The sequence below is a fragment of the Trichosurus vulpecula genome, chromosome 3 (assembly GCF_011100635.1).
Source record: "Trichosurus vulpecula isolate mTriVul1 chromosome 3, mTriVul1.pri, whole genome shotgun sequence".
NCBI classification, from domain to species: Eukaryota; Metazoa; Chordata; class Mammalia; order Diprotodontia; family Phalangeridae; genus Trichosurus; species Trichosurus vulpecula.
The window spans coordinates 398737041-398761841 of record NC_050575.1 but is presented as its reverse complement, the minus strand read 5'-3'; the positions used below and the strand labels follow the sequence as shown (position 1 = coordinate 398761841).

At 40.9% G+C, this 24801-nt stretch overlaps 1 protein-coding gene across 1 annotated transcript in view; it reads left to right on the top strand.

Annotated features, from left to right (window-relative positions):
* The window catches only part of HYDIN (HYDIN axonemal central pair apparatus protein), a 455510-nt gene that overhangs the window by 312175 nt on the left and 118534 nt on the right, over positions 1 to 24801 (top strand). Inside the window, exons 39-42 of the mRNA XM_036750079.1 lie at positions 335 to 553; positions 1965 to 2099; positions 16181 to 16364; positions 20795 to 20936. Coding sequence (XP_036605974.1) covers positions 335 to 553; positions 1965 to 2099; positions 16181 to 16364; positions 20795 to 20936 — 680 coding nt within the window. The remainder of the gene's footprint in view (positions 1 to 334; positions 554 to 1964; positions 2100 to 16180; positions 16365 to 20794; positions 20937 to 24801) is intronic.

Here is a 24801-nt window from a genome sequence, read left to right as displayed (position 1 = left end):
AGTTCATTGCATTTATGCTTTGGACATTATTAAAACTTAAAACTGCACAAAGACTTTAGGAACACGCCGTAGAAAATTCTTGAAGTATTCTGGTTTTGTAGGCAGAGCAGGGAGGTTGAACATTTGGATTCTGGCCTAGACTTCACCACATGGCCTCATCTTGGGTCATCCATTTATATTCTTCTAACTACTTTCTTTGGTCATAAGTGCAGACAGGTCTGAACATTCCTCAATTTTTTTTAATGACATTAATTTCCTCCAAGACTCCTCTGCTGCCATTACATGACTTTGTGAATGTGTCATGTTCCATTTCCTTGTAGCCATAGTTACAGAGAGCTCATTAGCACAGACGTCTATAGGACTGTCAAGAGTGAGCACTGAGAATTTGGCCAAGCACATCTCGGAAGCAACTCTGGTCTCCCCTGAAATCCGAACGACCAAGGGCTACCGGGGAAGCGTCGTTATGACCACTAAGACCAAGTCAGACAGCCACGGCTCTGGGTCCCAAAAACAGCATCACCCGCTGCACCAGTCGGAAACATCGGGATCTCAGGTAAAAATTAGATCCTTGCCTTCCAAAAACAGCTTGGGATTCTCAATCCTCACTCTCAGTAGCCCTGGCAACCAGGCCAATATTCGTATCCTTCCCCATGCCGCAGGAGTTTAAGTCTGTCCTACCCCATGCACATCAACAGATGACCACAGAGCTCAGTCCCCCGAACCCTCCTTTGTGCCATCATGGCCCCCTGCTGCTGCCACACCCTTCCCTTCCTCAAGCAACTTGAAGGCTTATGTCTTTGTAAAGTATGGCTTGTCTTCTGTGCGTTTGGGGTATAGTGCCTGTGCACCGCTGGATTTTTCTGCTTTTGAGGTGAAAGCAACTGCTCTATTGACCTGCTTGTGTTCCTTTGTTAGCCCTAGAGCAAGTCACCAGTGAATGAGAGAGGGCAGAACTGGCAGGGAGTTTCTCCATAATATGATGCATAGAGAACCCCAAATCCCCCATGTCACCAGTAAGCTTCCTGGTGGTCTAGTAGCCAGCCTGGGATTGGAGTTTGGACAGTCAGTCAATAGACAATAGCATGCCAGGCACTGTGCTAAGCCCTGGAGATACAAAGACAGACAAAGACAAGTGGACCCACTGAGCTCAGGTCAGAAAAACCAAGTGAGCACATCCCAAAGAGAAGATGCCATCCTCAGCAGCGGTAGCACGCTGTGCTTAGCCCAGCCAGAATCATTCTAGACAATCTAAGAGCTTATAAATTGTAAAAGTTCATCTTCCTTCAAGATGAAACTTGAGGCTTTCACTGATATTTTCACTCACTCGATGAACATTTTATTAAATGCCTAATATGTCTGGAGCTCTGTGGTCAGCATCGAAGGAGAAAGTGTAGATAAGATATGGTCCCTGTCTCTAAGGACCTTATAGGCAAGCAAATAGCTACCATAGATAAAAATGCTTACAGGGGTCATTTTAAACATCATGTACTTTTGTTCCAAGTTCCAAAGATAATGTGTTGGTGTCCTATGTAGAAATAGGCAATTATTTGTTTTGAAGAGAAATACCCCATTTTATTTAAGGATCAGCACCAAAGTATTTTCACATTCTCATCTTTAGTTTTAGGTTGTCCACAACTGGAGTATCTTACCAATTGGAACTGATACCCTCCTTTTTATATAAATTAATTGTATAATGGATGCTCCTGTAGGTCTCCAGCATCATTCTGTAACTATGTGGTCCCTGCATAGGAAAAACAAAAGGGCAGTGGGTCAGGAATATTTGTTGCCTTGAGCTACTAATTCTAAGGCAGAGAGGCTCCCTGCTAAATTAGCATCCGTTGGAAATGTTAACTCCTTCAGTGCTATGACTTCACTCTGGGGGTCCCAGAGGAGCAAACATCCAGAGCTCTCCAAGTGGGCCAGCATCTCTGAAGGGACTGACCTCCTACTTTTCTCTTTCACAGATTCCATCCAGCCCTCTGACCTATACGCCTATTCAGCTGCGGCTCATGGGCAGCTCCAGTGAAGGAGACATGGGGCTCTTCAGCTGCGTGCTTCCTGAGGACTTACTGGTGCAAATCATAGAAGAGAGGATCCAGGTATGTGTGGCTCTCAGTCAGGAGAAGCTACACTCTGGAGCAGGGTGAAGTCACAATTTCTCCTTGTTCCTTAGACTTGGAGTCAGGAAGATCAAAATTCAAATATGGTCTCAGGCACTAGCTGTGTGACCCCAGGCAAATCACTTAACTTCTCTGTGCCTCAGTTTTTTTATCGGCATGATGTGGGTAATGATAGCACCTCCTTCCCAGGGTGTTGTGAGGATAACATGAGGTAATATTTATACAGTGCTCAGCACAGTGCCTGGCACATAGTAGGTACTTAATAAATCCCTTGTCCCCTTCTTTCCTCCCTCCCTCCCTTCTTCCCTTCCTATCTCCTTCCCTTTTTCCCTCCCTCTTTTTTTTGCTTCCTCCCTCCTTCTTCCCTCCCTCCCTTCCTTTCTCCCTCTTTTCATTCCTTCTGTTAGAAACATACTTACATTGTCTAGGAACAAGACTCGTTGGGAAGCCAGGAACATTTTAATTATAATTTACATTTATTCCCCTGAATAAATGAGTCCCTCCCCTGAACAGAGCACAGGAGAAAGTACAAAGGACTCAGATGGATGCCAGTCCTTTTAAAGACCCTCACCTTAAATCTCTTCACTGGCCAGATACAAGCCCCTGACTGCCTACGTCATGCCCTCCTCAGATGGCTCCTTTAAGCATGCATTTACCTGACCTACCTGAGGCCTGGTTTCTGCTAAAGCTGGGGTGGGGGAGGGGGAAAAGGACACCTTCAGCTCTGTGAAAACAAAACTTCCCCCTGCCCCATTTCTTACACTTCTTTCCTTTTTCCTTTCTTTCCTTCCTTCCCCTTTCTTCTCTCCTTCCCTTCCATGTTAGTCTAGGCCACCATTTCCCAAACAGAATTGCAAGTTGATGGCATTTCAGTTGGCAGTTCGTGACACTTGAGTACTTTGAAGACTGTGTCGCACTGGGGAGCAGCAGGTCTTCTGCACCAAACCCCAAGAGTCCAGGCCTTGGCTCTCTGGTATCCCCTTCAGATCCTGAGCTTTCTAGGATCCCCAAATAACAAGGATAACTCCTATTTAAGTAGCACTTTCGATTTTAGCAGACGCTCTCCCCACAAAAACCCTTTCACGAAAGTGGCACAAATAGTAAGATCTGCATTTTAGAGAGTGACCCTGTGCCACGTTTACACATCTGGTAAGTTGCAGAACCAGAGTGATCCCCAGACCCTGAGCCTCCAGCTTGCGTCCCATCAAACCATGCTGAGGCCAATGGGGAAGATGACAAGGGGCTGTTTGGCCTTTTCAACCCTTTCCTGGACTTCTGGGTAATAGCACAACAATCCCGCAAGTGTTTAAGGGGGATTTGTTACAGACCCACTTCAAGGAAACAGACAGGCCTGATGGGGGGCGGGGAGCGGCATTACAAATTCAAAGAGCAGTATTTTAAAGTTGAGAAGATGGATTTTTATATTCCATTCAGTTCATTAAAAACACATTAAAATATCTCTTATATGCAATGTACTGGGATAGACTCTGGGGCTACAAAGATGAAAAATAACACAATATTTGCATCCAAGGAAATTGTAATTCAATAGTTTTATTACTTTATATCCAATATGTTTATTACAAGGAAGTAGACTACAACAAAGTAGCTAGGAGATGAGACACTAGGATGAGCAGTTTTAGTAGGGAGGGATCATTTCCAGTGGTTGTGAGTGGAGGGAGGAGGACAGACAGAGAAAGCAGCATGGAGGAGCAAATCCCCAAACTGGGACTGTGAAGTAAGAGGATTTCTAGAAGTGGAGGTAGGAAGACAGTTCATCCTATGGAGGCCATTCATGGGAGAGGAGGATGTGCACAGATGCTCAGAGGCCCTCCCCGATCACCCAAATATACTTTGGATTTATTTTGCATAAATTTCTCATTTATCCAGGCATGTAGGCAAATATAATTTTCTTGTGGACAAGGACTGTTTTGTTTTTGTATTGTCTTTATATCCCCAACCCCTGGCATGGTTCCTATGTCATGTTATAGGTGGTAATCAACTTAAATTAGAGACCAGGACAGAATTTGATCATGGCAAACAGTCCAGCAAAGCTTCCTGTATGGTTCAAGCCACAGCCTAGCTCATGTGTCATTACCATATGTGGGATAAAGATTGTAAAATGCTAAATGACCCTCAGACCTGAGTCCTTTTCACTTTTTCTGTATTGAAGGTGGCAAAGAGGTGGAAAGAGGTAAAGGCCACTAAGAATCACAATTTTTAGACCATCTCTAAACATTAACTTAGCTGTTAGTACTCTAAAAGGCAAAATCTTTGTCTGTGTGCACCTGGGAAACACAAACTGCCTACGTGTATACTTCTCGATGAATGTACCTTCCTCATTTCCCCATTGGTGACATGGTAACCTATGGGAGAACGTACCCCTATGAATATGAGCAGAGGGGATCTGGTCACTTATTTTGCCATGCTTTTTGATTAAATGTCTTTTGTACTTAGTTGATGCATCCTTTCTGGTTGGCTTAGTAAAAGTAAACACATCAGTCGGGGCTCAGGAACTATGGCTTTGAGTGGTTGCTGACCCACAAAATACCTAAAACATGGAGTTTTTCAGGGGTCTCACAAAGCTTTCTATAAATTTATTTGCTCAATCGTTTCTCATCATCTTATGAAGAGATGAATTTTTATTCTCATCTACTGTTGTCCTTGGTTGCTGCTTATAAAGTACATTAAGTATTTGCTGGTGAAGACAGCTTCTAGGCTTCTTTTTGGTCTCCTCACTGTGACAGCTGATACACTGCTTTTTTAGGAAACTAACTTAGGAAATGGTAGTAGCCCCAGTCAATGTCTATTCTTTTATTTGTAGTCCTTGGGGTTCTCCTCATGTAGGGATGCCCAATTCAGTCAACCCATCCCAATAATATTGAAAGATGAAATTGGAGCAGTATGCAAACAGAAAAAAATGCAAAACACTCGCCAAGATTTCTATCACAATCTCTGTCCTCCGTCAATGACAATGGAGTCACCACCACATCATAGCCCACAATGTGCTGCATGAGGAAATAGAAACATTCAAGAAAGCAAAGATAGAACTCAACCCTGTATCCACAGAGGAGGCCCATGCCAATGGCAACATTTAAGGACTGAATCTCAAGGTATCTGAAAGAAGCAAGGATACCAAGTACTCAGAAAACATTCATTGTGAACCATATTATGGGCGAGGAAAGACGAAGGAGAACATGAGCAGTAAACACTGACCCATTCTCCTACTTGTTCTCTCTATAAAATATTTGTGAAAAGAATCTCTGCATACATGGAGGGCATCTGTGGTGAAAGTACGAGCAGGAAACAGGCAGCCTTTTGCAAATAATATTCCATTGCCGGCCACTTCTACAAAGTCATCCAATTGATGGAAAGGTGCAAGGAATACCAGACGCCACTGTACCTATTGGTTGATTGTGCCATTTTAAAGGATCTCCTCCAACAAGGTGTCTTTCTTGCCTCCCCTTAGACCATGAATCCCCCATCATCAACCCTGCCATTTTCTGACCTGCTGCTATGCTCATAACAACCTTCCTCCTTCTACCCTCACCCCTTTCCTCCTCCTTCTCTGCTTCCATTGACCCTAGAAAGGATAATAAACAGACTGGGCTACTGTTCCACTCCCCATTCCAGAGACTTCCCAGAACAAAATACCCAGTCCTGGCCATCACTCCCCTCTATATGTTTTCTCCCTCTGTTTTTAGGGAAGCTCATTGGAGACATAGAATCAAGCTGTCCTTTTACTGTCCTTTTACTTAGGGATCAAGAAAGGTTTCATGCAAGTGTATCATAAGTGGTCTTTTTTCAAAGAAAATACAAGGTTCTAAGAGGCAGAGGTAAGGAGGAGGTATGAGGAGATACAGCCAGTACAAAGTCATGGAGGTGGGAAATGAAGCATCACAAGGTGGACAGTTTGACTGGACTGTAGAGTACAGGAAGGAGCAAAAAGCCTTAAAGCTGAAAGGGTCAGTTGGAACCAGGTTGTGAAGGGCATATCTAATCATCAAGGTAATAGGGAGCCATCCGTGTTTGTGTGGGAGGCTGCCATGGTGAAACCTACACTTTAGGCCAATCACTTTGGCTGCTGAGTAGAGAATGGGCTGGAGAGGAAGGACTGGGAGGCAAGAAGACCAACAGCAGAGGATTTATCCAATGTGCTTGGAGGCCTTCCTCTGCATCTTTCACCCTCTCAATGCCTCTCTAGGGCCTTCCAACTGTGATCCATTATGCTCACTAATATGAATAGCACCCCTCCATTTCTGGGTACATGACCACATATACACACAACCAAAAATGACCGCAAATATCTTTAGTGACATCCATGTTTGAATCTCTTTTTTAAGGATGACACCTAGACCAGCCTTGTCTTCACTCCTCTCCAGAAAGCACTCCTGGCTTTCCTGGACTTTCTATGCAATGCCCCAGTACCATATACCTTTTATCTTTCCTCTCCCACTCACCTCTTTCAACTCCTTTTTGTGTGCTATCTTCCCCTATTAGTGTGTAAGATCCTTGAGGGCAAAGCTTGTCTTTCTTTCTGCTTGAGTTCTCTCTCCAGAGCTTAGCACAGTGTCTGGCATGCAGTAGGCATTTAATAAGTGCTTGTTGGCTTGACTTCTCCCATAGAAGTCATCACTGATAAACATGTTAACAACCTTCCTTTACCCATCATGCTTCTTTCCATTGCCCTTTAGGTCACTGGTTATTTGGATCCTTCTGTTATCCTGGTCCTCCATTATTTCCAGCTATAGAGCATCACCTAGAGAAGGCTGAAGTTCAAGAAATGGGCTATTGTGACATCTAGCAGTTTGGGATCAGTAGGAAGCACTGAGAGCTTTCCCAAATGCAGCCCAGCCTAAAGGCTATATGCACAATACCAGTGTTACAGTTGTTTCTGTGACTAGAATGACCCATGGCTCCCTGCCCCACTCAAACTGGATTTCTGGTTCCAAATTCAGTTCTGAAATGGACTCACCTCTAATTCCCCACCACCTGCTGAACTAAACTGACAAACACACCTTAGGAAGTCCAGTCACTCCCTACTTATTGTGATACTAATTATAATAACAAAAAACGTGATGGCCAATAGAACATTAGCAACATTTTTCTCATACACAGCCATCCCCCATGTTGGGACAGTATCATTTAATCTCCCAACAGCACATCTGCCCACCTCCCAGGCTGCAAGCTTCTAACAGTCTCTGAAAGCCAAAAACCTCTGACAAGGACTTTACCTGTAAGTGAATTAGACCACCAGGCCATCTGGACCTGTTTGCTATTTATGAGGAAACTGCTTTCCAGCTCCAAGGTGTTTATCAAAATGGAGCACATTTAAATGTGACAAGATTACCCAGCCTCTTCTCAGAACAGAGAGATCGTCATCACCAGATGCACCTGGGCAGCTTAACAGTCTCTCCTTCTGTTGGGTGGAAGGCAGGTCAGCTAGATCCCGGGGATTTCGTATTTAAAAAAATGGACAGAAACACTGGCCAATATGTGCCCGTAACTTACACTAGAGACTATTTCTCCACAACTAATGCTATTGGCTGCAGAACCATCTCAGGCAGCAATGCCAGTTTTATTTGTAGGTCTTTAGTTAGACACCAAAGACTTCAATGAGTCAGTCCAAAAGCCTGCGATTTCAATGGTATTGTTGTTCTCTCCACCAGAGCAGATTGAGACCCTTCCACACCTTAGTAATAACAGGAGTTTCTGTGTATAACAAAAAAAATAATTCATCAAAGGTTGCCAAACTCTTTTTAATTTTTGATGACCAGAAATTTCTTTTCTCTCCTACCTACCACACCCCCACCCTATTGGAAAAAGAAAAAGAAAAAGATTCTTATAATAAATAAGCTTCGTCAAACAAATACAATTGTACCCCATTGGCTATAGCAATTGGGTTGCATCCTTCTGCACCCCTCAAGAAAAAAAAAGAAAAGAAGGTTATTAAAGCATTTTTAAACAAACACTTAAATCCAATTCACTTGCAATCTTCCTGATGTCAAGGTCCTCTTCAAGAACAAAGGACAGGGGTGGAGCCAAGATGGCCACGTGAAAACAGCATCTTACCAGAGCTCTCTCACAAGTTCTGTCAGATTCCTATAAAAAAGTGAATCTGAGCAGATTTAAGAGAGTTAGAAACTGCAAGCAGTCTGAGTGAGGCAAATTTCCAAGCCAGGAGAGTCCGAAAGGTCAACGGGAAGGATCTGTAGGCTGGGAGAGCACTCGGCATGCAGAGCTGCTCCACACAGCACCAAAGTGGAAGCAGCTGCACAAATCAACTTAGGAGACAAGCTGGGAGAAAGCTGGGCGCCCAAAACTGGTGGAGATCCCCAGGCCTCCCAACACAGGATGGCAGTCTGTGGAAGCAACAAGAGGCAGCAGCGCAATGCCACCAGCTGTGAGACATCAACTCCTGAGGCTTGCAGCCCAAAGGTATGAAATGAATCTTCTTGAACTTCCGGGAGACATAATGTCCAGGTAAACAGCTCTAATTCCTCCACCCCTCTCCCCCCCCAACCCAGAGAATTCCTTGGGAAAAAATGCTGGAATAGAGGAGACAGAAGTGGGGCTTCAGTGGCTGAGCAGTGGGAGTTCCTGAGTCCCAGAGGGGCAGAGCCAGCAGGGGTCAACACCAGGAGCCCAGACATACCTTTGCACAGCCAGGGGAAGTGGCAGAGAACAGCACAAAAAACAAACAGCTGACACCATTTCTGAAGAGCAACAGTGCTGGAGAGCAACCCCAGGGGAACAGGAGACTTCAGGCAGCCAGATGCTTCCCCCACACCTCAGGAAACTGAAGGCTATAATTCATAAAGCCAGTAACTAGACTCACAATCCCCAGAATAAGAAAGCTGGGACAGAGATCCCTGAGCCCACAAAGCAGAAATTCACTGTGAAGCCAGGAAAAGGCTAACCAACATGAAGAAGAACACAAGAAAACCGAGGACCATTGATTCTTTTTATGGAGACAGGCATGATCAAAATACCAATTTGGAAGCGGATAGCAATGACACTATACCCACATCTGATACCTCAAAAGGGAATGTGAACTGGTCTCAAGCCCAAAAAGCATTACTGGAAGAGCTAAAGGAGGTTTTTAAAAACCAAATTAGAGAGGTAAAAGAAAAAATGGAAAAAAAACACTGACGAAATCAAGTCCTTATAAAATAAGATTGGCAAAATGGCTATGGAGATTCAGAATCTAAATAGAGAAAATGACACCCTGAGAGATAAAATCAACCAATTGGAAAAGGAGACTCAAAAGCAAAATGCAGACAGCAACTCATTAAAAATTAGAATTGAGCAAGTGGAAGCTAATGACTCTATGAGGCATCAAGAAGTAGTCAAACAAAATGTAAAGAATGAAAAATAGAAAAAATGTGAAATATCTGATTGGAAAAACAACTGACCTGGCAAATAGATCCAGGAGAGACAATTTAAGAATTATTGGTCTACCAGAAATCCATGATGAAAAAAAGAGCTTTGACATTATCTTTGAAGTAATTATCAAAGATAACTGCCCAGAAGTCCTAGAACCAGAGGGTAAAATAGTCATTGAAAGAATCCACTGACCATCCCCTGAAAAAGATCCCAAATTAAAAACTCCAAGAAATATTATAGCCAAATTTTAGAATTACAAAGTCAAGGAGAAAATACTGCAAGCAGCCAAAAAGAAACAATTCAAATATCGTGGAACTACAGTCAGGATCATGCAGGATCTCTCAGATTCTACATTAAATGACAGGAGAAATTGGAATATGATATTCCGAAGGGCAAAGGAGCTGGGACTACAATGAAGGATCAACGACCCAGCAACATTAAGCATAAATTTTCAGGCACAGCAATGGACATTCAACGAAATAAGGGAATTTCAGACCTTCCTGATGAAAAGGCCAGAACTCAATGGAAACTTTTATCTACAAATACAAAACTCAAGAGAGACATAAAAAGGTAAACGGGGAAAAAAAACCCACAAACTTTATTAATCAATAAGGGCAAATTATTTACATCTTTATATAGTATTGTATCATCTTATGTATGTTATATATGTCAATCTTGAGAATAGTACAGCTATTATGACAATTGAAAGGGATACACATAGACTGTGAATGTCTGTATAAAATAACTGATACAAGGATAAAAAACATAATTAAGAGATGTAAAGGGAGGGTTATGGGAGAAGTAAGGAGGTAGTAGAAAAGGGTAAATTACATCAAATGAAGAGGCACAAAAATACATTATAGTAGAGTGAAAGAATTGAGGGAGCAGTATTTGAGCTTTACTGTCATCAGATCTGGTTCAAGAAGGGACTAACATATGCTGATAAGTACAGAAATCTAACTTGTCCTACAGGAAGTAGGAGGGGAAAGGGGGAAAAAGCGAGGGGGTGGTCAGAAGTTGAGGGGAAAAGTAGCAAGTGGAAAACAATAAGATATGGGAGGGGAATCAAGAGGGAGGGTAAACTGAGGAAGGCGGCAGTCAAAACAAAACTTTGTTGAGGAGTAGAAGGTGAAAGGGAGAAATAAAAGCATAAACAGGAGGGAAATGGAATGGAGAAAAAGACATAGATAGAAATCATAACTATGAATGTGAATGGGATGAACTCTCCCATAAAATGGAAGCAGATAGCAGAATGGATTAAAATCCATAATCCTAAAATATGCTGTTTACAAGAAACACATTTGAAACAGGGGGATACACACAGGGTAAAGGTAAAAGACTGTAGTAAAATATATTGTGCTTCAGCTAAAGTAAAAAAAAAAAAAAGCAGGTGGAGCAATCCTAATCTCAGACAAAGCAAAAGTAAAGATAGATTTAATTAAAAGAGATAAGGAAGAACACTACATCCTGCTAAAAGGCACCATAAACAATGAAGCAATATCATTGTTTAACATATATGCACCAAGTGGTATGGCATGCAAATTCTTAGAGGAGAGGTTAAGGGAGTTACAGGAAGAAATAGAGAGCAAAACTATAATAATGGGAGACCTCAACCTCCCCATCTCTGAACTTGATAAATCTAACCTCAAAATAAATAAGAAAGAAGCTAAGGAGGTGAACAGAATTTTAGAAAAGGCAGATATGATACACCTCTGGAGAAAACTGAATGGGAATAAAAAGGAATATACTTTCTTCTCAGTGGTACATGGCACGTACTCAAAAACTGACCACGTACTAGGGCATAAAAACCTCACAATCCAGTGCAGAAAGGCAGAAGTAGTCAAAGCATACTTTTCAGATCACGATTCAATAAAAATTATTTGTAATAAAGAACTATGGAAAAATAAGCTAAAAATTAATTGGAAACTAAATAATCTAATTCTAAAGAATGAGTGGGCCAAAGAACAAGTCAGAGAAACAATACTTCATTCAAGAGATTGACAATAATGAGACAACATACCAAAACTTATGAGATGCAGCAAAAGCAGTTCCTAAGGGAAGTTTTATATCTCTAAATGCTTACATGAATAAAATAGAGAAAAAGGAGATCAATGCAACTGAAAAAGCTGGAAAAAGAACAAATTGAAAATCCCCAAATAAATACCAAATTAGAAATACTGAAAATCAAAGGAGATATTAATAAAATTGAAACCATGAAAACTATTGAATTAATAAATAAAACAAAGAGCTGGTTTTATGAAAAAAACAATAAAATTGACAAACCTTTGGTCAATTTGATTAAAAAAAAGAAAGAAGAAAATCAAATTACCAGTATCAAAAATGAAAAGGGTGAATTCACCTCTAATGAAGAGGAAATCAAAACAATAATTAGGAATTATTTTGCCCAATTATATTCCCATAAATTTGACAACCTTAAGGATATGCATGAATATCTACAAAAACATAAATTAACCAGGTTAACAGAAGAGGAAGTAAAATTTCTAAATAATCCTATCTCAGAAACAGAAATTGAGCAAGCCATCAATGAACTCCCTAGGAAAAAATATCCAGGGCCAGATGGTTTTACATGTGAATTCTATCAAACATGTAAAGAACAATTAATTCCTATACTTTGTAGACTATTTGGGAAAATAGGTGAAGAAGGAGTCCTACCAAATTCTTTTTATGACAAAAATATGGTACTAATACCCAAGCCAGGTAGAGACAAAACAGAGAAAGAAAATTATAGATGACTTTCCCTAATGCACTTTGATGAAAAAATTTTAAATAAAATGTTAGCAAAAAGATTGCAGCAACTTATCACGAGAATAATACACTATGACCAGGTAGGATTTATTCCAGGAATGCAAGGCTGGTTCAATATTAGGAAAACTATTAGCATAATTGACCATATCAACAACAAAATTAGCAGAAACCATGTGATCATCTCAATAGACGCAGAAAAAGCCTTTGACAAAATACAACACCCATTCCTATTAAAAACACTATAAAGCATAGGAATAAATGGAACCTTCCTTAAAATTATAAATACCATCTACCTAAAACCATCAACAAGCATTATTTGTAATGGGGATAAGCTAGATGCAGTCCCAATAAGATCAGGGGTGAAACAAGGATGTCCATTATCACCCCTACTATTCAATTTGGTACTAGAAACGTTAGCTGGAGCAATAAGAGAAGAAAAAGAAATTGAAGGAATTAGATTAGGAAAAGAAGAAACTAAATTATCACTTTTTGCAGATGATATGATGATTTATTTAGAGAATCCTAGTGAATCAAGTAAAAAACTACTTGAAATAATAAACAACTTTAGCAAAGTTGCAGGATATAAAATAAACCCACATAAATCCTCAGCATTCCTATACATTACTGACAAAGCCCAACAGCAAGAGATAGAAAGAGAAATTCCTTTCAAAGTTACTGTAGACACTATAAAATATTTGGGAGTCTATTTGCCAAGACAAGCCCAGGGCCTATATGAACGTAACTATGAAACACTTTTCACGCGAATAAAGTCAGATCTAAATAAATGAAAAATTTCAGTTGCTCGTGGTTAGGTCAAGCTAGTACAATAAAAATGGTAATTTTACCTAAATTAATCTATCTATTCAGTGCCATACCAATCAAACTACCAAAAATTATTTTACAGAGCTGGATAAAATAATAACAAAATTCATCTGGAAGAACAAGAGGTCTAGAATATCTAGGGTATTAATGAAAAGAAATTCTAGGGAAGGTGGCCTAGCCATACCACATATTAAACTGTACTATAAAGCATCAGTCATCAAAACTACCTGGTACTGGCTAAGAAAGAGAGTCGTAGATCAGTGGAATAGGATAGGTACACAACGTGGAGAAGTCAACAACTATAGCAATCTACTCTTTGATAAACCCAAAGAAGCCAGCCAGAATTCACTATTTCACAAAAACTGCTGGGAAAATTGGAAAATGGTAGGGCAGAAACTGGGCATAGACCAATATCTTACACCATATACCAAAATAAAGTCAAAGTGGGTTCATGATTTAGGAATAAAGGCTGATACTATAAACAATTTGGGAGAGCAAGGAATAGTTTACCTATCAGATTTATGGAAAAGAAAAGAATTCATGACACAACAAGAGATAGAGAGCATTACAAAATATGTAATGGGTAATTTTGATTATGTTAAATTGAAATGTTTTTGTATAAAAAAAGCCAATGCAACAAAGATTAGGCGGGAAGCAAAAAATTGGGAGAAAATCTTTACAGCCAGTGTTTCTGATAAAGGCCTCATTTCTAGAAATACAGGAAACTGAGCCAAATATATAGGAATACCAGTCATTTCCCAATTGAGAAATGGTCAAAAGATATGTAACAGGCAGTTTTCAGAGGAGGAAATTAAAGATATCTATAAGCATATGAAAAAATGCTCAAAATCACTACTGATTAGAGAAATGCAAATCAAAACAACTCTCCTGTCAGGTTGGCTAAAATGACAAAACAGGAAAATGATAAAGGCTGGAGAGGATGTGGCAAAATTGGAACATTGTTACATTGCTGGTGGAGTTGTGAACTGATCCAGCCATTCTGGAGAGCAATTTCGAAATATGCCCAAAGGGCTATAAAAATGTTCATACCCTTTGACCCAGCAATACCACTTCTAGAGTTATATCCCAAAGAGATCACACAAGTGGGAAAAGGACCCATATGTACAAAAATATTTATAGCGGCTTTTTTTTGTAGTAGCAAAGAATTGGAAGTCAAGGGGATGCCCATCAATTGGGGAATGGCTGAACAAGTTGTGGTATATGAAGGTAATGGAATTCTATTGTGCTATAAGAAATGGGGATGATACGGACTTCATAACAACCTGGAAAAACCTACATGACATAATGCTGAGTGAGCGGAGCAGAGCCAGGAGAACATTATACACAACCACAGATATATGGATTCTGTGAGGACCAACCCTGACAGACTTCGCTCTTCTCAGCAATACAAGGTGCAAAGACAACTCCAAAGAACTCACGATGGAGAATACTATCTACATCCAGAGAAAGAACTATGAAGTATGAATGCAGATTGAGGCACACTTTATGCTCGCTTTTTTTCCCCTTTTTTCTCTGTTTTGTTTTTGTTTTGGGGGTTTTTTTGGGTCTGTTTCTTCTTTCTCATGACTCATTCCATTGGTCATAATTCTTCTCCACAACTTGATTAGTGTGTCAATAAGTTCAATGCGAAGTTACACGTAGAAGATATATTGGATTCCATGCTGTCTTGGGGAGGGAGAAGGGGAGGGAGGGAAGAAAATCTGGAACTCAATATTATGTAGAACCGAGTGTTATAAACTAAAAATGAAAAAAAGAGTGGGGGAAAAAGAAGAACAAAGGACAAAACACACACACACACACACACACGAACAGAAGAGAACAAATGTCTCAAAGGAAACACACAAACAGGACAGTTTGAAAGTTACAGGTGGAATGTATTGTTATATATTTAAAAAGGAAAGTAATCTATTTATGTAACAGATTCATCATTTCACATACGTACTCTTTTCTGTTCTACTTTGTATATGGTGAGGCTAATTTTATTTGGTATTCAATTCAGAATTTTTTTTTTAAATTTAAGAAATGCATAGTCTTAGAGACCTATGCTAAGAGACTGCCCAAGGTCCCACAGTCAGTATGTACCAAAGGCAGGAGATTTGTACCTCAGTCTTCCTGGTGTCAAGGCCAGCTTTCTGTCTCTCGGGTGGACCACAAAAGAGATATAACCATTGTGTGCAGAATTAGCTCATGATGCAAAAGGGCTGGAGGGGTGGACACTCTGCCGTATTGTCTTACTCTTGTCACATAGTTCCCATTCAAGCAAACTGGGACAAAATATGTGTGGTACCCCCAGATACTGAGCTTCACCATTTACAAGCACACAATTCACAATATGGCAAAGGTTTTATTAGAGCAAAGAGGGGGAAAAAACCAAAAGTCTGTAAATGGATAAAGACATATGTGCGTCCCCAGAGCCCCTTAGAATTCTGACTAGTCTAGGTCCTACGGCAAAACCGTTTCCTCAAACCCTGCCGTGAATTACCATCGCCTAAGGTGCTCCAGGCCACCCCAAGTGGGTGATAAAGGCCTCTTAGAATTCTTGACTCTCCTCCAGGTTTGGTTCAAACACCACTTCCTAAATAAGAAAAGAGAATAAGCACCTCCTATGCACAGGGGCCATCCCTCTATCCACTGTGCCAGCTAGCAGTCTTTCCTGGTTGTTAGTACTTCTCCCACCCTCCAACCTATGACTTTGTATGCACTTTCTATGTGTCTGGTATGTAGCGATCAGTGCACCTCCCGTCTCTCCTCAGCAGAAGGACCTTGAGAGTCACTGAAGACAGGAATTGTTTTCATGTTTGTTCTACTATTCCTAGAACCCAGCACAGTAACTGGCACATAGTACCTTCCCAAGAAATGTCTGTCGTGGAGCAGCTAGGTGGTGCAGTAAATAGAGCACCAGCCCTGGACTCAGGAGAACCTGAGTTCAAATCCAGCTTCAGACTTACTAGCTGTGTGACCCTGGGCAAGTCATTTAACCCCAATTGCCTTGTCTTCCCCCCTCAAAAAAAAATGCCTGTCGAATTGCTGAATGTTGAATGTACTTCCCTCTTGGCCCCTTGTTTCAGCTCAGTGACTGCTATCGAGGGGTGGTGTTTGATGGACTAGAAACAGTTTTCGCCAGGAATACAGCTTGTGCCCTCCAGTGTCTGCTCAGAGCCATCGGCAACCGGGAGCACATATATTTTATCAACGTGACTCAGGATTACAGCATCATGAAGGCTCGGGAGAAAGCCAAAATTGAAAAGCTGGGTAAGACCTCAGAACAAAAAAAAATATCATGGAATCTTCAAGACAGAAAAAATTGTCTAGGCTAAAAAACCCTGAGCAAGATGGTAGGTTGGTCTCTCTCTCTCTCTCTCTCTCTCTCTCTCTCTCTCTCTCTCTCTCTCTTTCTCTCTCTTCTGTCTCTGACTCTCTCTCTCTTCTGTCTCTGTTTCTGTCTCCATCTCCACCTCTCTTCAGTGTTCCTCGCCTCCACACAAAGGCGTTGTGCTCCTCATAAAAGTAATTAGAGTAGGCTGTCAATGGAAAAAGGCAGCTTGGCCCTGGGGGAGGGTGCAGTCGAGGTCTCAGGCCCTTACCTCTCTCTGCCTCAGTTTGCTCAGCTGTAAAATGGGGGTAATGATCGCCTCTACTCCCAGGATTATTGTGAGGATGGCAGGAGATAAGATCTGTCACTCACTTAGAACAGTTCCTGGCACATAGTAGGCACTATATTTGTGCTCTCATCATAGAACTTACTCAGGACAGGGGTCACAGGGTCACAGAGCCAGAAGGGGCCTTAGAGTCGCCTAGTGCAATCTAAACTCAAAGGAATCCCTGCTACAATGGCCAGAGAGAATGTGGTACATGCACGGGATGGAATATCACTGTGCTCTAAGGAACACGGAAAACCTTAGACGAAATTAGGCGAAGTGAATTGAACAGCAGCAAGGAGACAACACACACAATAACAGCAATGGGAATGGAGATGGTGGCTTTTACAAATTAAACTAAACACCATAATTATGATGCCCAGGCTTGGCCTTGAAAAAGAGAGATGAGAATGTACCTCCCTCCCCTCTCTGCCAAGGTAGGGGACTGAGGGTGCAGAATAGTGTGCACACTGTTGGCCTCAGTTGATGTGTTGGTCAGTTTTATTGAACTTTTTTTCCTTTTCCATTCTTTATTAAAAGAGCTAGCTCTCTGGGTGGCAGTTAGGGAAGGGATATATTGGGAAGTGAACGTGACAAAAAAGCAAAAAATATCCATTAAAAATTCTCAAATAAATAAATTAAATAAAAAAAATTCTCAGGAGAATGGGCTCCCATAGGAGACATAGGAGACCTCGCTGGAAGCCCACTTGCTGAGTGGATTTTAATGGGGATTCTTTGTTGGGTGCTGGTTGGAATAGATGGCCCCAGTTCTGAGCTTCTGGGACTCTGAGTCAAAGGTACTTGAGTTTGAATCCAGACTCTACCATCTACTGCCTACATGACCTTGGACAAAGTCACTCAACTTCTTTTATTTTTATTTTAAACTTTCTTTTGTATTATTTTGTAGTTGACAGATATCAACAACAATGAACACATTCCCTTTGTAAATTAGAAAAAGAAGACTTCATATAAAGTTTGAATCTCCACTACGTACAACGTGCGTGTGTGTGTGTGTTTGGGGTGGAGTTTATATATTTCATATTTAACATGGTAATTTCAACATTGTCCTTGCTTGTCTGTGTTCCCCTTCTGAACTTCCTTCTGATCTCTTCCTTTTATTTTTGTAAAGATTCATCGACATTCTTTACATTCTCTTCTTCTTTTTTTAATGCTACTGCCACTAACCCTCCAGTACCCCACCCCGCAGCTTTCCCCTACTCTCCCCAAAACCTTTGGAGGAGGGGAGTAGTCCTGAAAAAGTCAATCCACACCTTGACTATGTCTGAAAATGTGTATCCCTTTGGGCACACCTGGTCTACCACCTCTCTGCTAAGAGGTGGGCAATGGGCTGCATCATCCATCTTCTGGAACATGATTGGGCATCGCATTGAGCTTAAGTTGTTCACAGTTGTTTTCCTTTATAGTCTTTGTCTAAAATGTATGCACTTTGCTCTGCATCAGTTCATACAAGTCCTCCCAGGTTTCTCTGACTCTATCCCTTTCCACATTTCTTAAAGTTCTGTATTATCACATTAGTCATTCAATCAGTCAAAAAACACATTGATTAAGCACCTACTATGTACCAGGCATCATGCTAAATGCTGGGGATGCAAAGAAAGACAAAAGACAGTGCTTTCTCTCAAGGAGCTCACAATCTAATGGGGGACAGGGGTGGGAAAGAGACAACATGCTAACAACTGTGTACAGACAAGCTATAGACGGGATAAATTGGAGATTAATCAACAGAGGGAACACACTAGCTTAATTGAGGGGGATCAGGACAGGCTTCTTGTATAAGCCAGGATTTTAGCTGGGACTCAATGAAATCTCAGAAAGTCAGAAGGCAGAAATGAGGAAGGAGTGCATTCTAGGCAGGGAGAGCACAGCTGGTGAAAACGCCTGGAGTTGGGGGGCTCTTCTACAAAGCACAGCACACATCACTGGATCACAGAGTAAGTGGGGTAGGGAAGAAGACGGGGGTAGAATAAGGTGTATGAAGACCAAAAAGTAGGAGAAAGTCAGGTTATAAAGGGCTCTGAATGCCAAACAGAGCCTATGACCTTTGTTCCTGGGGATGATAGCCACTGGAGTTTCTTGACTAAGAGGGTAAGGTGGTCAGACCTGCACTTTGGGAAGATTAATTTGATACCTGAGTAGAAGACAAGCTGGAGTGGGGAGAGACTGGAGGCAGGCAGACCCTCTATCAGGCTACTGCAATAATCCAAGTGTGAGGCGATGAGGACCTGAACCAGAGAAGAGAAGGGTCTATCCAAGAGATGTTATACAGGGAGAATCAGCACGATTTGAATGTGAGGGGTGAGAGAGAGAGAGAGTGAGGAGTTGATCCCTGTGACAGTGAGAGAAAAACTAGGAGACAAAGAGGGCTAATATTTATATCCTATAGTTTAGCCATTCCCCAGCTGAGGACCACCCTTTCCTTTCCTAAGACAAAAAAAGGCTGCTATAAATATTTTTATATATGGTCCCTTTCTTTCTTTAAATCTTTGGGATAAAACCTTAATAGTATTATTGCTAGGTCAAAGGGTATTTATACTGTGGTAATTTTTTGGCCATCACTCTAAATTGCTTTCCAGAATGGTTGAACTACCTCCTCCTCCACCAAAGGTGGCTTAGTCTATCAGGCCTCCCATAGCCTGTCATCTTTGCTAGTCAGATGTGTGAGTTGGAACCTCAGAGGTGCTTTAATCTGAATTTCCTTAGTAAGGATTTGGAACATTTTTCATATGGTTGTCCTAGTTTGTGTTTCTTTTTTTGAGAATTTCCTGTTCATATTCTCTCACCATTTATCTACTGGGAAATGGCTCTTATTCACAGGTATAATAATAGCTAACACTTATTAATGCTTTACAAACATTACTTCATTTGATCCTCCCAACAACTCTGGGAAGAAGGTGCTGTTATTGTCCTCATTTTACAGAAACTGAGGCAAACAGAGGTTAACTGACTTGGCCTGGGGTCATACAGCTAGTAGGTATCTGAGACAGGACTCTAATTGCAGCTCTCCTGAGTCCAAATCCTATACCCTATCCACTGGGTCAACTTGCTGTCTAGATGTATTTAAATCAACTATGTATATTAGACATCAGACCTGTATCAGAGAAATTTACTACAAAGATTTTTCCCATTTAAGTTTTTGCCTTCTGATTTTAACTGCATTAACTTTTGAATTTTATGTAATCAAAACAGTCCATTTTCCCTCCTATGAATCTCTCTATTCCTTGTTTGGTCATGATCTCTTCCACAGTGGTAAAAGGCATTTTCTTCTTTGCTTCTGATTTGTTTATGATATGACCCTTTATATCTAGGTTGTGTATCCATTTGGAGCTTATGGTATGAGATATTGGTCTAAATCTAATTTCTACCAGATTGTCACTTAATTTCTTTGGACCTCGATTTCCTCATCTCTAAAATGAGGGGAGGTTGACTTAAAAAAACACCATTTTAGATCCAATTCCTATGATTCTATGAAAAGTACAAAGTGCTATGACATTTTCCTCTGGGTGAGAGTTGGGAAACCCAAGAGGGCCCCATCAAAGAAATGGCATTTGAACTGAACCTTGAAAGGGAGGTAGGATTTCTGTAGACAGAGACAACAGCATTGGTAACAATGCAGAGGTGGAAAAACATGGCATTTTTTTCAGAAAACATATGAGGCACAGGCTGGTATAATAGAAAGAGCCCTGGGTTTGGAATCAGGGGGCCTGGGTTTTCAGATCTGAGTCTGAATGACCAAAGATTCCTTGGGATACAGGAGAGACATTTCCAATGTTCAGCCAACAGACCTAGCTCTTTAGTTTGACAATTTCTAAAGTGGGGAGGGGTGGGGCAGGCAAGGGAGAGAGGGAGAAAGGGGAGGGAAGCCTGAGTCTAGAACTTAGACAAAGATCAAAGGTCTTAACAGCAATGCTGACTACCTGTCAGTGTAACATGCCCTTCCCCTAACAGAAGAAGAGATTCAGAGTGCTCCCCGGCCATTGGAAGGCCTTTTCCTGGGGTTCACTGGTTTCCTTTCTCCTTTAACAGAGCAGGAACGGCAGGAAATGATTGCAAGAGAGAAGGCTCGTTTGCAAAAGATGGATGAGGAGGAGTATGATGCCCTAACAGAGGAAGAGAAGATGATGTTTGACTTAGAAGTCCTGCAGGCCATTCGGGAGCGAAAGAAAAGGTTTGTGACTCTGAGATAATGAAGCCAGGACAAGGGCAGCCCAAAAGGGTACATCTCCCTCCCCCTCTGTCTCTGCTCTGACACCCACTGCTGCCTCCCAGCTCATCTAAGATTCCAAGGACCCCTATGACACCACCACCACCACCTCTGCTCGGTCTCTCCTCCTTTCTCTTCCCTGCCTCCTTCCCTTTCTGGTCTCTTGTGCCAACTTTACCCTATACCCTCCCTGTAGCCAGCAGTAGGAATGGGTAGGAGGGCATAAGGACCTTCAGCCTACAAGAGCAGGTGAGGAGAAAGGACAGAAGGAACGTGAACCCTACCTGAACTTAACTGAAGAGTAGGTGCCAGTGTGCATTGGTGAATAGACCCCTCACCCTGAGTGCTTTACACCTTAGACACTTACTAAAAGTTATGACCCTGGGTAAGTCACTAGCCTTTCCAAGCCTCAGTTTCTTCATCTGTGAAATGAAAGGGCATCCCTTCCAGCTGTAAGCCTAGCATCCTCTTTCTCTTCCTTTTCTCCTTCAAACTGCCCCCTTCTCTTTTTCTCCTCCCTCAACTCACGTGACTGCTTTTCCTCAAATTCTCCCAAATTCCTCCTCCCCAGATTTAATCTCTGGCCTCCTTCAGGAGTCCAAAGCCTTCCTAATCACCTTCCCAGTTTCACCTTATTCATCACAGACCCTTCTCCAATCTTGTCTGCCATTCAACCTTGGCAGAAGCCAGCAGTAGAAAATCAGAGCACCTGGTTTCAAATCCAGACTCTGCAATTTGCTACCTGGTGACCTCGACAAAGAAATGTAAGCTCCGGAGCCTGTTTCTTTTTAAAATGAAGGAGCCAAACTACATCATTTCTAACATCTCTACCAATTCCCAATCCTGTGAGCCCCTTTCTACTGACAAATCTTAGGTACTTAGCAAATGTTCATTTAATTGAATCGAATATGCTGCTTCCTTACACCTTCAAACCTTAGAAGGGTATATATTGCAAGTGGATTAAATTCCTCAACAAAAAAGATCAAATGGAGAAATAGATTTGAAAGCTAATAATTTGCTACAGATAAGAAACACATTAAAAAACAGACACAGATCAAAAAGGAGGGGATGGAGTGAAATCTATTGTTTTAGGCAACTCTGGAAAAGCAGGAGTCACAAGCATGATGTCAGATAAGATGACGATAAGAATTGATGCTGTCAAGTGTGACGAATGAAAATCCCAAGAAACAGAGTTTTATTAACATTTATTAACTAGGCTAGCTAATAATCAATCAATTGATGATCGTTGGTCTCTCTTGGTAGCCAAAGACCAAACCATGGAGATCCTTGAATGCTTAAATACCTTTAGAAAAGACAATGCCCTTGAGAGCTAAAAATCAGCCCTGATGAGTGAATAATTAATGAGGAAGCGGACTTTCAAAGGGGCAGCTAAAGTCTTCAGCTCCTCTTGCTGAGAATGTGGTTTGATCCTGAGACTCAGCTGCCTCCAGCAATCTGGACAAAGACCACTCTGCTGGATTTTCTCCTTCACAAGCTGGGTTCCCCTAGACTCTGATAGAGGGGACAATGACATGGAATCAATCTTTTAGGGCTGGAACACATCTAGATTAGATTCTGCTAAACAAAAGTAAGGTGATTGTGGAATGTAGGCCAATCTCATCTATCAGCCTTGTCTTTCAGATACTAGTTGACTGACCAACAAGACTTGGTCCCTGAATGAGGAAATCAAAAGGAAAAACCTTAGTCCTAATTTAATAATTGGTGATCAATATAATAGAAAAATAATCATTTCTCTCACAAGAGAGACAAACGAGGGCACTATATAATATTAAAAGGCACCATCAAGAACGAAAAATAACCCTAATAAACATATGCATCAAGTAGCATGCTATCTAGGTTCCAAAAAGAAAAGGTGAAAAGTAACACATTAATAGCAGGAAATGTTAATATTCATTTTTAGGCATATTAAATAAATAATAAATAAATGCAACAGAAAAATCAACAAGCAGGAAAATATAGAGCTGAGCATATTGTTAGAAAAATTAGATTTAACTGACCTATAGTCATTTCTAAATGGGACTATTTGTAAAGTACTTATACTTTGTGGACATTCTAACTGCTCTGGGGAGAAAAAAAGAAAGGGCACAAATAGAAGTTAGTGCAACCTCTATTAACTGCACTGTGTCCATAGGTCATGACAAATTGATCACATGGTCCTATAAGAATTTATCAGAAACCCCTAATCTTGACTCTTGTTGGAAATATATCTATTATCTCTGTAGAACCATAACTGGGATAAACAATCAGGACTTTTTATACCAAGGGACCAGAAATAATAATTATAATAATAATTATTATGATTATTATAATTAATTATGACAGATTATAACATCCATTTAACAAGAAGAATTAGTTAAAATAGGAAACTCTATGATGTTAGTATTTACCTGTAAGCCATTGTACTAATTTCCTCTCACAACAGAATTTCTCTTAATTACTTCTTATATAATTTTCACCTAATGATTTGCAAATGTGATTTAATGATGACTTTTCTTGCTGCTTTCCACAGGCACCAAAACTGTTGGTTACATCTGTATCTACATTTCTTCCTTAGAAAATATAGATTGCTAAATATAATGGACTCTCTAATAATAAGTTTCTACAAGAAATGCCTGAGAGTCATTATTCTGGGCATCAGTCTTCATTGTGTAGATGTAAGAGCTATAATAGATTGAATTTAATCTGTAGTGGTACTCTATCTACTTGTTTCTTCTGCTTTCCATTCTTAAGCAAGTGAGATCTTCAGTCTTTGTCTTTCAAATTTTCAAGGGGTGGGGAGGTTGGGGTATTTTATTTCTTAGATTTAGAGCTGGAAGAATCCTCATCCAACCCCCTCATTTTGCAAATAAGAAAAATGTGGGAGCCCTTAGAATTTCACCCTCCTAAAGTCCTCTGCTAGACATCTCACAAATTCTTAAGCATCTTCAATACGCCAACCAGCTAATGGTTATAGTGATAAGTGGCACCGTGTAGGGCAGGGGTTGGGAGGACAAGAAGGGTGTTAAGTTCTGAAGTTGGCTGTGTGTAAGCTCTCCTTTATCCACAGAAGATCTCAAAGGTAAGCATCTCAGTGTAGAAGTGGGAAGTGAGAAGACAGAGTGCACGCAGAACTGGTATTAAGGCTTGAGTTGTCAACTGGGGCATAAAGTGCTTAGAATCAAGAAATACTGCTCTCCCATGCAGCATCCCTCCACTGCTTCTCTTCCTCATAGAACTCCCACCTCCTCCTCTCCTCCCCCTGGAGGTCAGGAGTACTAGAGGGTTCTGTGTACCAAATACAGCCCTTTTACTGGCGTGTGTACAGAAATGTACATGGTGATGACGTTTCACTTTTTCTGGGCTCACAGCTGAATTTGAGTATCTTAGATGCACTTGGATAGAGATGTACGTAATTACAGTCCGTTGTGTCTTGTGTAACTTCTTTGATGCTATTAAAAGACTAAATTCACAGAAAGTCAAGTCAGGAACTTATCAGTTGCTTTATTTTAGTAGAGAAAGACCTACAGGCAGAAATCTTCATAGTTTAAGTGCCCCGACCCATATTCTGCTAGGTTGTCTCTTTGTTTTTAATCTATTTCAAGAAGTCATCATCTATCCTGGTTCCTCCCATTGTTTCTAATTCTTCTTTACAACATGACTAATGTGAAAATATGTTTAATATGAATGGTGTGCTATATCAGATAGCACACCATCTTGGAATGGGAGAGGGGAGGGAGGGAGAGAAAATTTGGAACTCAAAATCTTATGGAAGGGAATGTTTAAAACTAAAAATTAATTAACTAATTAATTTTTTAAAAGAAATCACCAT